This window comes from Rhinatrema bivittatum, chromosome 12 (genome assembly GCF_901001135.1).
Source record: "Rhinatrema bivittatum chromosome 12, aRhiBiv1.1, whole genome shotgun sequence".
Lineage (NCBI taxonomy): Eukaryota > Metazoa > Chordata > Amphibia > Gymnophiona > Rhinatrematidae > Rhinatrema > Rhinatrema bivittatum.
The window spans coordinates 2,478,237-2,492,962 of record NC_042626.1 but is presented as its reverse complement, the minus strand read 5'-3'; the positions used below and the strand labels follow the sequence as shown (position 1 = coordinate 2,492,962).

The window sequence follows — 14,726 nt, the reverse complement described above, 5'->3', positions numbered from 1 at the left end:
TCATAGGCAGTGCAATGAAGTGGGAAACTGGGGCCATACCTCTACCATTTTTTCCCCATATGGCATCAACAACTAGGGAGAAATAGGGTTATCCCAGGCTTTACCTCTCACTCCCCCACAGCTAAGGATCCTCTGTGCTTATCCCAGGCTTTACCTCTCACTCCCTCACAGCTAAGGATCCTCTGTGCTTATCCCAGGCTTTACCTCTCACTCCCCCACAGCTAAGGATCCTCTGTGCTTATCCCAGGCTTTACCCCCTCACTCCCCCCCACAGCTAAGGATCCTCTGTGCTTATCCCAGGCTTTACCCCTCACTCCCTCCCACAGCTAAGGATCCTCTGTGCTTATCCCAGGCTTTACCCCTCACTCTCTCACAGCTAAGGATCCTCTGTGCTTATCCCAGGCTTTACCTCTCACTCCCCCCACAGCTAAGGATCCTCTGTGCTTATCCCAGGCTTTACCCCTCACTCCCCCACAGCTAAGGATCCTCTGTGCTTATCCCAGGCTTTACCCCTCACTCCCCCACAGCTAAGGATCCTCTGTGCTTATCCCAGGCTTTACCCCTCACTCCCCTCACAGCTAAGGATCCTCTGTGCTTATCCCAGGCTTTACCTCTCACTCCCCCACAGCTAAGGATCCTCTGTGCTTATCCCAGGCTTTACCTCTCACTCCCTCACAGCTAAGGATCCTCTGTGCTTATCCCAGGCTTTACCCCTCACTCCCTCACAGCTAAGGATCCTCTGTGCTTATCCCAGGCTTTACCTCTCACTCCCCCACAGCTAAGGATCCTCTGTGCTTATCCCAGGCTTTACCCCTCACTCCCCCACAGCTAAGGATCCTCTGTGCTTATCCCAGGCTTTACCCCTCACTCCCCCACAGCTAAGGATCCTCTGTGCTTATCCCAGGCTTTACCCCTCACTCCCCTCACAGCTAAGGATCCTCTGTGCTTATCCCAGGCTTCAACCCTCCCTTCCCCACAGCTAAGGATCCTCTGTGCTTATCCCAGGCTTTACCCCTCACTCCCCCACAGCTAAGGATCCTCTGTGCTTATCCCAGGCTTTACCCCTCACTCCCCCACAGCTAAGGATCCTCTGTGCTTATCCCAGGCTTTACCTCTCACTCCCTCACAGCTAAGGATCCTCTGTGCTTATCCCAGGCTTTACCCCTCACTCTCCCACAGCTAAGGATCCTCTGTGCTTATCCCTGGCTTTACTCCTCACTCCCTCACAGCTAAGGATCCTCTGTGCTTATCCCAGGCTTTACCCCTCACTCCCTCACAGCTAAGGATCCTCTGTGCTTATCCCAGGCTTTACCCCTCACTCCCCCACAGCTAAGGATCCTCTGTGCTTATCCCAGGCTTTACCCCTCACTCCCCCACAGCTAAGGATCCTCTGTGCTTATCCCAGGCTTTACCCCTCACTCCCCTCACAGCTAAGGATCCTCTGTGCTTATCCCAGGCTTCAACCCTCCCTTCCCCACAGTGTGGGAGAGCTGTAGTACATCCCACATGACTGGACTGTTCTGGGGTATGAACAGAAAAGGAAAATTGGTTCTTACCTGCTAATTTTGGATCCCAGAATACCACAGATTATTCCAGAGGCTTGTCCCCTTGGTTTTGAAAGACTGTTGTAGCTGTGATTTAATTCAGAGCTTTCTGCATGTATATATGTTTAACCAATCGAGCTAGTTGGTTTCCAGTTCCTTGTTTGGGTTTGAAGGCTTCAGTTCAGGGGACTCCAATCCTAGGTTCTCTGTTCACCCTAGAAGGGAAAATTTGATTTGAGTTGGAGAGTTTTTTTTCTTCTACAGTGGCTTGGGTACAGGGACTGCAGGTTGCACTCTGTTATGTAGCAGTGCCTGAAAAGTTTTTATTCTCTATCTCCATCTGCTGGTAGGGATGCAAAATCCACTTGTCTGGACTGATCTGTGGTATTCCAGGAACGAAAATTAGCAGGTAAGAACCAATTTTCCTTTCCAGTGAGGACTAGATCTAAAGTAGTTGCCCATTTCATCAGTTCAAGAACCAGCTGCTCCGTGAAGCAGTCATTCCTGGCATCTAGAAACGTAATCTCTCTAGCATGTCCCAATGAGACACTGACCCAATCACTAGTAGGGTAATTGAAGTCTCCCATTATTATTGTGCTGCCAAATTTTCTTTTTTAATTGCAGTTAGCATTTCACATTCTGTTCTTCATTTTAGCCAGGTGGATGATAGTATACATCCACTGCTATACTCTGACCCGTCACACATGGAATTTCTTTCCAGAAGGATTCCACAGTGCATTTTGTTTCTGCTGCCCCTCTACCAATTTGATCTGCTTTATCATGTTTATATAATTTATACCCGGTATCACAGGGAGTGGGGGAAAATATTCAAATCTCTCGTTTTGTCCAACTAACCCTTCAGAATTAGCCAGCCAAACACTTTGAACATGAAGCCCACAGTAGTTAACAGGTTGGATTACATGGGCTGAAAATTGTGCCCCTCAGTACCTGTAGGTTTTCACAGTGCATGGACCTTTACCTAGAAAACACAGGCAAGTGCCTAGGGGCTACACCAAAACCTGAGACTAAGAAGATCCCATGCTACTGATGCAATTAATAGCAGTGGCTGTTCCCTAAGTAAAATTGATTAATAGCCATTAATGGACTTCTCCTCCAAGAACGTATCCAATCCTTTTTTGAACCCAGCTACACTAACTGCACTAACCACATCCTCTGGCAACAAATTCCAGAGCTTTATTGTGCGTGGAGTGAAAAAGAATTTTCTCCGATTAGTCTTAAATGTGCTACTTGCTAACTTCATGGAATGCCTCCTAGTCCTTCTATTATTCGAAAGTGTAAACGAGTCACATCTACTCATTCAAGACCTCTCATGATCTTAAAGACCTCTTTGCTACTTCTTTATTTCTAAGAACATAAGAAATTGCCATGCTGGGTCAGACCAAGGGTCCATCAAGCCCAGCATCCTGTTTCCAACAGAGGCCAAAACCAGGCCACAAGAACTTGGCAATTACCCAAACACTAAGAAGATCCCATGCTACTGATGCAATTAATGGCAGTGGCTATTCCCTAAGTAAACTTGATTAATAGCCGTTAATGGACTTCTCCTCCAAGAACTTATCCAAACCCTCCACCTCAGTCTTCTACCTTCAGGTGCAAGCATTCCCTTGCTGGTTCATTGTTACTTTGCTTATATTTATTGACTTGTTAATTAAAAAGAAACAGGTATTGAGGAGATGGAGAATGCATCACAGGAAGCAGAGTTATGAGAAAGGGCTTCAGTAAACACAGAGGCATCCTTTCCCCTGCCCGCTGTGTTCAGGGCATAGCACTTGTGCTCCATGACTACATCCATGTGAGGACACCAAAGGGGGGATTGGGGAATGACTTCTAACCAAGAATCTTTACTGCCTTCCCTAAAGGAAGAGAATTTTCTCACAGGAACTGTAACAAGAGAAAAAAACAAGAGACAGCTGCATGTCACTGGATTTTATTTAGAGCTGGGGGTCTCATGATGGCAGGGTAGGATACCCCAAAAGCTCCATCATGGCCAGTTACAACAAGTGCAGCTTGTGTCAAAAATCAGCCCATCCTGGCACCTCATGGGATAGGTGTTGTCCTGAGCACACAGGTAAAACCGGTTGCTGTTCTGAGGATTGACGTAAAAGCCATTTGGTTTGCCACTGCAAAAATTTGGGTCAACTACAGAGTCTTCAGTAGGAGGAGTCTGTGGAGGAGGAGTCAGAGTTGGAGGAGGAGTCAGAGTTGGAGGAGGAGTCAGAGTAGGAGGAGGAGGAGTCGGAGTTACGCTGTCAGGGCAACTTGTATCTGAACCTAAAAACAATCACAGAAAAGAGTGAGCAATCCTCCTGCCATCTGCAGAGCACGGCAGTTGCACTTTGCATGTTAATTCCTGTCCTGTCACAGCCATGGAATCAGCAGGCGGATAACAAATGTTTTAGGGAGCTCCATGGGACAAACTAAAACACTGCAGATTATTCCTGTGCATTTCAAGGGATGCATGGACCATACTTATGAAACAGAAAATGAATTCCAGTAAAAAGATTGATACAAATGTTCACTGTGCACAGTGTCATTCTGTTGGGGTAATTTAACACATTTTATAGGCTTGCTCCATGATTTTTCATGTCTGAAACAAAGTAAAATGGAATAACTTTAATTGAAAATATGTTTAGTATGGTTATTGCTAGACGTCAAGGATTTTTATTTTTTTGTTTGCTGCATCTACAATACAGGATAATTAAAAAGATGTTTCTAATAGGCTGCAAAGTTATCCTGTCACCAGCCGTGAAGGAATGATTTGCTGTGTCGGGCGAGATGATGGAGACAGGGCTCTTTGGCTGATATAAAGGGAATGCTGTGGGAACCTGGAAAGGTGACAGTCATAGCTATTTCTTTATTTAATGAATAGTTGTGATATCGTCATTCCCACGAATAATAGAAGGGAGCAGAGATTTGCGGGTTTCTCTCTTCGTTATACTGCAAGGTGGGGTTTGTGCATGTAAAATCGGCCTTTGTGTGTGCCAAGCAATGTGCAGGAAAGAAGTCATTGCAGAGCATTCAGGGCCAGGACTGGAAAGCGTGAGCACCCACGCAGGCAGATTTTATAAACAGAGCGCATGGATGCATGCTGTACACCTGTTAATTAAATCTGACTTCTCGTTTGCAGTTTTTGGGTGTGCGGTGGGGGTGAGCTGGTGAAGATCTGGGTCAACATGTGGAGGTCTCGGCGAGCTGGTGCTTGGAAGTACATACAGATGTCAGTATTTTTATAAGCAAGATAAGTGCTTATCTCAACCAACCTAATAAAATACCTGCCACCGTGCATAAACCGAGCTTTATTACATGCCCATGCTACATTCATTCAATGAGTAAAATTCATGGCTGTACTTTATAAAATACATGCATAAACTGTGTGCATTGCTGCTTTAAAAAAGACAAACACACACAAACTAAGTGTTTTCCTCCATTTAGGCTTTTGACAGAGATGTTTAATGAAGTCCTGATAGATGCCAGTATACCCAGTACAATGTGGCAAACATTATAGTTATTCCCAAGGATAGGAACGAAGCTCCTCTTCCAAGCCTTACTGAATAATGATGTTAAGATATCAATGAAGAGCTTGGGGAATACTCTCAAAGATTTACCACAGCTGATTCCCAAAAATCAAAAGAGCGTTGCAACAGAGGGGCAAGGTTCCCATAACGTGAGAAGAACTATAATACACGAGGCCAAAGTCAGCCAAGCAGACAATAGATGGGAGAAAGCATTTGATTGTGTGGAGTGGGGATACCTTACCTATTTCATAGTCTAGAAAAGTTTGGATTTGGGGGGAAATTATAAAAAATGTGTTAGCACCTAAGGCCCAAGTCAGGGTCAATGGAGAGATTTCTGACCTTTTCATTTAAGTTAGGCGGACAAGGCAAGGCCGTCCCCCATCCCCAATGCTTTTTGCATAGATGCGTGAGTCACACGTAGCTAAGAGCAGGGCAGATGCTAACATGGAGCATAAACTTGGGCTTTTTGCAGATGACATAATGCTATATATTGGAGATCCAATTACCTATCTACAAGTTAGTGTGCAGACAATTTGGGGTATTTGGCAGCTTTTCAGGTTATAAGGCAAATATAACCAAAACAAAAATTCTGGGAATTAGTACTAGCACTAAGTCAGAAGTAACCATATGTCCCTTGAAATGGTCCCAGGGAGTAATACATATTTAGGAATAAAACATGGGAATAGATTATATTCTCAAACTATGTTCCTCTTTTGGATAAAATAAAACAGATTCCATCTCTTGGCTTGGGAAAATGAATATCCTGCCTGGAATTGTATTTCTTTTATATTCTGATGGTGGAATTTTTCTGCTTTAAACTCAGCACAGGCCTAAAGTCTCTCTAAGCTTAGTGTTCTCTTCTAGAGACCGGGATGGGTGGGTCTTCCTAATTTTCAGCTTTACCAAAAAGCTATACATCTAAAGAGTAAGAATCTGGAAGATAAACGCTGGATAAATAGAGGGCAAGAAAAATGATAAAGGGGATGGAGCAGCTCCCCTATGATGAGGGATTAAACAGGTTAGGGTTTTTCAGCTTGGAGAAGAGACGACTGACAGGGATATGACAGAACTTTATAAAATCATGAGTGGAACAGGTAAATAAAAGACAATTTACTCTTTCAAATAATAATAAAATAAGGAGACACTCTATAAAACTAACCACCAGATTCAAAACAAATCATAGAAAAAAGTTTTCCTCTTGTACCGCACTATCAAGCTGTGCAATCTGTTGCCAGAAGACGTGGTCAAGGTGATTAGCATAGCAGAGTTTAAAGCGGATTTGGACAAGTTCCTAGAGGAAAAGTCCATAAAATAATATTAGCCAGGTAGACTACAGAAAGTCATTCTTATCCCTGGGAGTGAGCAACAAGAAATAGATCTACTCAAATAATGATTTTATTTATGAAACTGTAACCGAACTTTATTGGCACCCGTTAGAATGTACGATATCCTATATTTACTTACCTTAGTCTATGTACCTATTTGTAAACCGTTGCGATGGTATATAACTTAACGACGGTATAGAAAAGTTTTTAAATAAATAAATACATAAATACTTTATGGGATGTGTTGGCTACTTGCGATCTGGACTGGTCACTGTCAGAGACAGGATGTTGAGCTGAATGGACCAGGGTCTGACCCAGTATGGCACTTATTATGTTCCTAGAAGAATTAGACCATGGAGAATGGGTATTCGTAAAGTGCAAAACTATAACTGGAAGAAACAACTGGATAAGAAGGAGTTAACCTTCTATTCCTCGGCCATTGTCCTCTTCATGGGATAACCCTGACTTCCCAGAGCATTTCACTAGAAGTAACTGCCCTAACTAGTACAATCTCGGGAAGCACACTGTTAGATGTTCAAGGAAGGAGAGATTTTATCTATCCATTGAATTAACAGCTGAGAGAGCACAATGACGATTTTGAAATGTACACCTAAAAGGATTTTGGGAAAACGTAGTAGGGAACTCACAGATATTGAAAAGCTGGTATTAGACTTGTACCAAGCAAAGGTCTTATCTCAAAAGAAGGGTGAAAAATCAATGGGTGAAAGAAATTGGTGATGAGATCCCACAAAATAGTTGTTTACAAATTATCTGTAGAATTAATAAAGATAATTCAATTTGTCTTACCAATCAATAAAACAGACAGAAATTGTGTGCCACTGGTATTATTTGCCTGATAAACTGAAGAAGATGGGTCTTCCTGGACAGGATTGATGTTGGCAGGTTTGTGGAGGAATACATGTCCCAAAATACAGACAAAGATCTGAAATTCTTTCATGAATTTTACCACTTTAGTAGGATACGTCTGCCACTAGACCCTTTCACTGTCCTTCTAGGGTATTGGGTGGGGTTTCTTCCAGTACAAGGAAAGGAATAACTTTAAATATGTATTTATTTTATTTATTTATTTATGTTGGTGGCTGCCCAACAAAATATAGCTTGCCACTGCAAATAATCATCTACTCCTTCAATTTTCTCCTGGCTGCGGTTATTTTGGCACGTCTATACACTGGAAACTCCCTTCCAAATTACAGATTTCTAATGTAATATACCTAAGATATGAGAACTTTTTATTTCACAAGTGGGCTCCCTGTTTGTTACTATGGAAGTAATGTATGTCCCGTGAATAAGGATGATTGTTATTCTCTTCTTTCTTGTTACCGCACGCACCGTGACGCAAGTAATGTATGTCCCGTGAATAAGGATTATCGTTATTCTCTTCTTACTTGTTACCGCGCGCACCGTGACGCAAGTAATGTATGTCCCGTGAATAAGGATTATCGTTATTCTCTTCTTTCTTGTTACCGCGCGCACCGTGACGCAAGTAACGTATGTCCCGTGAATAAGGATTATCGTTATTCTCTTCTTTCTTGTTACCGTGACGCAAGTAACGTATGTCCCGTGAATAAGGATTATCGTTATTCTCTTCTTTCTTGTTACCGCGCGCACCGTGACGCAAGTAACTTATGTCCCGTGAATAAGGATTATCGTTATTCTCTTCTTTCTTGTTACCGCGCGCACCGTGACGCAAGTAACTTATGTCCCGTGAATAAGGATTATCGTTATTCTCTTCTTTCTTGTTACCGCGCGCACCGTGACGCAAGTAACGTATGTCCCGTGAATAAGGATTATCGTTATTCTCTTCTTTCTTGTTACCGCGCGCACCGTGACGCAAGTAACGTATGTCCCGTGAATAAGGATTATCGTTATTCTCTTCTTTCTTGTTACCGCGCGCACCGTGACGCAAGTAACGTATGTCCCGTGAATAAGGATTATCGTTATTCTCTTCTTTCTTGTTACCGCGCGCACCGTGACGCAAGTAACGTATGTCCCGTGAATAAGGATTATCGTTATTCTCTTCTTTCTTGTTACCGCGCGCACCGTGACGCAAGTAACTTATGTCCTGTGAATAAGGATTATCGTTATTCTCTTCTTTCTTGTTACCGCGCGCACCGTGACGCAAGTAACGTATGTCCCGTGAATAAGGATTATCGTTATTCTCTTCTTTCTTGTTACCGCGCGCACCGTGAAGCAAGTAACGTATGTCCCGTGAATAAGGAATATCGTTATTCTCTTCTTTCTTGTTACCGCGCGCACCGTGACGCAAGTAATGTATGTCCCGTGAATAAGGATTGCCGTTATTCTCTTCTTTCTTGTTACCGCGCGCACCGTGACGCAAGTAATGTATGTCCCGTGAATAAGGATTATCGTTATTCTCTTCTTTCTTGTTACCGCACGCACCGTGACGCAAGTAATGTATGTCCCGTGAATAAGGATTATCGTTATTCTCTTCTTTCTTGTTACCGCGCGCACCGTGACGCAAGTAATGTATGTCCCGTGAATAAGGATTATCGTTATTCTCTTCTTTCTTGTTACCGCGCGCACCGTGACGCAAGTAATGTATGTCCCGTGAATAAGGATTATCGTTATTCTCTTCTTTCTTGTTACCGCGCGCACCGTGACGCAAGTAATGTATGTCCCGTGAATAAGGATTATCGTTATTCTCTTCTTTCTTGTTACTGCGTGCACCGTGACGCAAGTAATGTTTGTCCCGTGAGGTACTTGGATTATGCTAACCTGTGTGTGATTTCAGGAGCATGCAGAGAGGTACTCGAGCTATGCTAACCTCTGAATGATTTTGGGAGCTTGCAGAGGAGCATTTGGGGTTCACTAACCTGTGTGTCATTTTATAGCCCATTATTTGTGAGGAGGACACTCGAGACACAACATCCCATGTTTGATTTTTTGCCCCATTACCTGCAAGGAGAGCCTTCAGTTGGCTTATTAAAGGATATTTTCCTTCACCACAAAAGAACCCACTGAAGTCATCCAGGTCAATAGCCCAAACCATGGCACCTCCAAATTTATGTTCCTTCAAGAATTTCACCTGTACAGTGGGGATAAACAGAGGGACGGTAACTTTAAAACTAGCATATGGGCACCTATACATGTGTATATGGGCATGCGAGCACATGTATACTAGAGTTTTAAATGGTGCAAACAGTTGCTCGCGTATGATTTAAAATACATTTCCTGCACATATGTGTGCTCCTAATTTTAAGCAGTCAACTCGAGCAAATATATTTCTCAGCATTCAAACAGGTTAATCCACGACCAGTGGGTTATGACATTAGCTCGCCAGTATTTTCTGTCTCCAGCAGATAGTGGACATGCATCTTCCTACTGGGAATTGCTTGTTTTTAAAAAAATAAATAAAAGAAGGAGAAAGAGAAGGATTAATCCACTTTCCCACCCTTAGCTGCCGGTTTGTAGTTCTGTTGTCCTCCTGAGTGGCTGCCTTCCGGGGGTAACTGGTAAGTGTCACTTTCAGGCCCTAGATTAGTGATGTTACACTCTTTGGCTGAGCTCAATGTTTCCTGTTGCTGAGTGCTTGAGTAGTTGTCTGTTAATGGTTATAATCAGGTATTGTTAGTTTGCCCACAGTGGCTTTTGCAGAGAATACTGGTGGGCTGATGTCCGTGCAGGGCTATATATTAGAGATGTGAATTGTGTCCTCGATCGTCTTAACGATCGATTTCGGCTGGGAGGGGGAGGGAATCGTATTGTTGCCGTTTGGGTGTGTAAAGTATCGTGAAAATCGTTAAAATCGTGAGCCGGCACACTAAAACCCCCTAAAACCCACCCCCGACCCTTTAAATTAAATCCCCCACCCTCCCGAACCCCCCCCCCCCCAATGCTTTAAATTACCTGGGGATCCAGCGGCGGTCCGGAACGGCGGCGGTCTTATTTCTTGCTCTACTTAATTTTTTCCCTAATATATTTCATTAGCTTAGCTCCAGCTGAGTTTGCCCAAAGGTGGCTAACTGCACTGTTTGTGTAAGACAGGTTTATCCAACTCCCGTGTCCCGCTTCTCTTAAGGAAATCAAAGCTGCATCTGTGCTTTAAATTACCTGGGGATCCAGCGACGGTCCGGAACGGCGGCGGTCCAGAACAGCCTCCTGCAATTGAATCGTGTTGTCTTCAGCCGGCGCCATTTTCCAAAATGGCGGCGGCCATAGACCAACACGATTCGACTGCAGGAGGTCATTCCGGACCCCCGCTGGACTTTTGGCAAGTCTTGTGGGGGTCAGGAGGCCCCCCAAGCTGGCCAAAAGTTCCTGGGGGTCCAGCGGGGGTCCGGGAGCGATTTCCTGCCGCGAATCGTTTTCCTTACGGAAAATGGCGCCGGCCATACGCGTATGGCCGGCGCCATTTTCTGTACGGAAAATGGCGCCGGCAGGAGATCGACTGCAGGAGGTCGTTCAGCGGGGGTTGCGGACCGCCGCTGAACGACCTCCTGCAGTCGATCTCCTGCCGGCGCCATTTTCCGTACGGAAACGATTCGCGGCAGGAAATCGCTCCCGGACCCCCGCTGGACCCCCAGGAACTTTTGGCCAGCTTGGGGGGGCCTCCTGACCCCCACAAGACTTGCCAAAAGTCCAGCGGGGGTCCGGAACGACCTCCTGCAGTTGAATCGTGTTGGTCTATGGCCGCCGCCATTTTGCGCCGCCATTTTGGAAAATGGCGCCGGCTGAAGACAACACGATTCAATTGAGGGGGCCGTTCCGGACCGCCGCCGTTCCAGACCGCCGCTGGATCCCCAGGTAATTTAAAGCATTTGGGGGGGGGGGTTCGGGAGGGTGGGGGATTTAATTTAAAGGGTCGGGGGGTGGGTTTTAGGGGGTTTTAGTGTGCCGGTTTTCCTGCCCTCCCCCTTCCCCCGATTTACGATTTTTTGACGATAAATCGGGGGAATTGGTATTGTATCGTGGCCCTAACAATTTTTGACAATTTAAAATATATCGGACGATATTTTAAATCGTCAAAAAACGATTCACATCCCTACTATATATATATACCGGGATGTTAGCTTTGCTCTGTCTCCATCTGCTGGTAGAGCTGCATAAACCACTGGTCATGGATTAAACTGTCTTCATTAGAGAAAAGGAAATTATCAGTAGTAATTTCTCATTTTGCAAATCTTTCTTAGGACTTTGTTGGCTTTAACATGCACAGGTAAGTGGACTTTAAAACATTTCCAGTTTTACATATTAGTCCAAGAGTTTGCCCAGTCAACCAGACCCCTTTGCAGCCTGCACTCAGACCCCTCACCCAGTCATTTTAGCCCTAAACAGACTTCCACCTCATCAAGAGCAGAAGTAGCCATGCAGGGCTAACAGTCTGCTGCGCTACAGGCACCGGATTTAAAATTCGGATTTATGCGTGGAAATTGCCCCGGCCCAGAATGCCCCGACAAGCCTCAATTCGTCCCCTTTTTATTTTACTCCCGTACATGTATATACGCACATAATTCGTCCCCTTTTTATTTTACTCCCGTACGTGTACATACGCACATAATTCGTCCCCTTTTTATTTTACTCCCGTACGTGAATATACGCACATAATTCGTCCCCTTTTTATTTTACTCCCATACGTGTACATACGCACGTAACTCGTCCCCTTTTTATTTTACTCCCGTACGTGTACATACGCACATAATTCGTCCCCTTTTTATTTTACTCCCGTACGTGTACATACGCACGTAACTCGTCCCCTTTTTATTTTACTCCCATATGTGTACATACGCACGTAACTCGTCCCCTTTTTATTTTACTCCCGTACGTGTACATACGCACATAATTCCTCCCCTTTTTATTTTACTCCCATACGTGTACATACACACGTAACTCGTCCCCTTTTTATTTTACTCCCGCACGTGTACATACGCACGTAACTCGTCCCCTTTTTATTTTACTCCCGCACGTGTACATACGCACGTAACTCGTCCCCTTTTTATTTTACTCCCATACGTGTACATACGCACGTAACTCGTCCCCTTTTTATTTTACTCCCTCACGTGTACATACGCACGTAATTCGTCCCCTTTTTATTTTACTCCCGCACGTGTACATACGCACGTAATTCGTCCCCTTTTTATTTTACTCCCGCACGTGTACATACGCACGTAATTCGTCCCCTTTTTATTTTACTCCCATACGTGTACATACGCACGTAATTCGTCCCCTTTTTATTTTACTCCCGCACGTGTACATACGCACGTAACTCGACCCCTTTTTATTTTACTCCCGCACGTGTACATACGCACGTAACTCGTCCCCTTTTTATTTTACTCCCGTACGTGTACATACGCACGTAATTCCTCCCCTTTTTATTTTACTCCCGTACGTGTATATACGCACGTAATTTGCGGGTTTTAAAATCTGCGTTGCTCACAGTCGGCCCAGATTCTCACTTATATTGGGTTTTTTAAATTCACCCCTTAGTATGAACCCTGAGACGCCTGAAGTCCCTGTCCAGAGGGTTTATCTTTATGGCAGCAGGATGTCTTTAAGGATAAAAAAGCGACCTGGAGTACTTCCTTCTATTCCTCCTTGACCCTCCCTGACTCCCAACCACTCAGATCCAGGCCTGCTCATCTCAGTCACCTCCTCTTCCTCTCACAAATTTGAGAAGAAATGACCTGCAGTCTCTGAAAAGTTAATTACCATATCACTTTAGGATTATTCTCATGTGGTTCAATGAAGGGCGACAGAATCTCATTCTCTACAGGACTGAGAGCAACAGAAAGAAATCTAAAAAGGGGGTCCTGAAAAATTAGCAACTGAACAGAAAAGGGAAGATGGTGCAGGCAGAGCAGGAGATGCTGAGGCTGTAAAGTTTGCTTTGAGACTCCTCGGGTAATTGAGCCAGTACAGACTTGCATTCTGGCGTAAAAGGTTTAACCATCTCTTCACAGGGCACAAAGACCGCCTCTATACTTGGGCGTAGGCAATGCCTCTTCCACCGGCTTGCATGCGTGTACTTTCACGTGCACTGAGCCCTGGTGGGGTTTTATGCATATAAATGACACGAGCAGGTTTCAAAGAAGGACTCACCTTGCACTTGTAGCTCTGGATATTGTCGAATCCAACCCACTCGTTTCCCTTGTAGGCATAGGGAACCTTCTGGTCATCAATCCATTGAACTGTGGCTCCTGATAAGAATGTGCATATCTGCCAGACATAGGAATTGTCAACACTTGTATAAAAAGCAAAAGACAGCCCTAGCCTGACTTGTTTGGATTTTGCTCACACCTTTTCCCTGGTAGCTCAAGGCAAGCTGCATTCAGGAATCACCTCAGCAAAACACGAACATCGAGCTGTAAGTGCTGGAAAAGACGGTTACCTCGAAATAGGCCCAGAATCCAGCCTCCCGGGTGTAAGGCCCAGAAGAGCCAGCCCCAGAGGCCGGGGCACCAACATTTGTGTTGGAGGTAGTGAGTCGAAAGGTTCTTCCATAGGTTGGAAAGCCCATGAGCAGCTTCTCAGCTGGGACACCATTATCCCTCCAGTATTTCATCGCAAACGCCTGCAGAGACAGCAAAGACAACTTCCCAGTCAGTGACTACCACACACAGAGAACTGCGTAATCGCAGAAAATCCTAGCCATGGCCTTACACTGTTGAAATAGATGAAGTCGCCCTTGTCAGCGGATCCTTGGTAAAGTGGGCTGTTATGTCCCGTGAATGTGTCCCAGCCTCCGTGGAAGTCATAGGTCATCACGCTGATGAAGTCTAACGTTCTTAAACAGAGAAGCCACAATGAATTTCAAAGTTACCGCTAAATAAATGCCCTGAGAAGATGAAGGGAGCTCAGCACTCCTGTGTTTTTCTGCTGAAAGGTGTCTGCAGGATCCCTCCCTCGGGAAAGGCTGACAGGCATCCGGGAGAATGAGGACGTCATCAGTAAAATGCTTATTGCGATGTCAAAGATGGGGAAGATGAAATTCTACCACAAGATGGCAGCTGGACTCAGATTGCCACAGCCACTACACCCTGCACCCCAACTCCAGAAGAAAGAAATAGAGATAGGCTAGAGACATTGAAATACCTCCAAGGAAAAAATACCCAGGAGACCAGCCTCGCTTAATGGAAATGAAGGGTCATGGGCTGAGGGGGACTCGGGAGTAATTATTTCTTTACAAAAGGAGTGGCAGATGCATAGAACGGCCTCCCTATAGAGGTGGTGGAGATGAGGACAGTATGAGAATGCAATAAAACCTGGGACAAGCAGAGAGGACCTCTGTACAACTGCGCAGGAGATGTGGAAGGGCCTATGGTCTTTATGTTTCTGTACAGGCG

The 14,726-nt window shown here is 44.9% G+C and overlaps 1 protein-coding gene across 1 annotated transcript in view; it reads right to left on the bottom strand.

Moving 5' to 3' along the window:
- Positions 1 to 3,476: 3,476 nt before the first annotated feature.
- LOC115074466 (acidic mammalian chitinase-like) overlaps positions 3,477 to 14,726 on the bottom strand; it is a 44,834-nt gene continuing 33,584 nt past the window's right edge. Inside the window, exons 8-12 of the mRNA XM_029573934.1 lie at positions 14,044 to 14,167; positions 13,772 to 13,954; positions 13,483 to 13,599; positions 9,343 to 9,472; positions 3,477 to 3,836 (exon numbers count right to left, since the gene is read on the bottom strand). Of these exons, the coding sequence (XP_029429794.1) occupies positions 3,547 to 3,836; positions 9,343 to 9,472; positions 13,483 to 13,599; positions 13,772 to 13,954; positions 14,044 to 14,167 (844 nt within the window). The 3' untranslated portion in view covers positions 3,477 to 3,546. The remainder of the gene's footprint in view (positions 3,837 to 9,342; positions 9,473 to 13,482; positions 13,600 to 13,771; positions 13,955 to 14,043; positions 14,168 to 14,726) is intronic.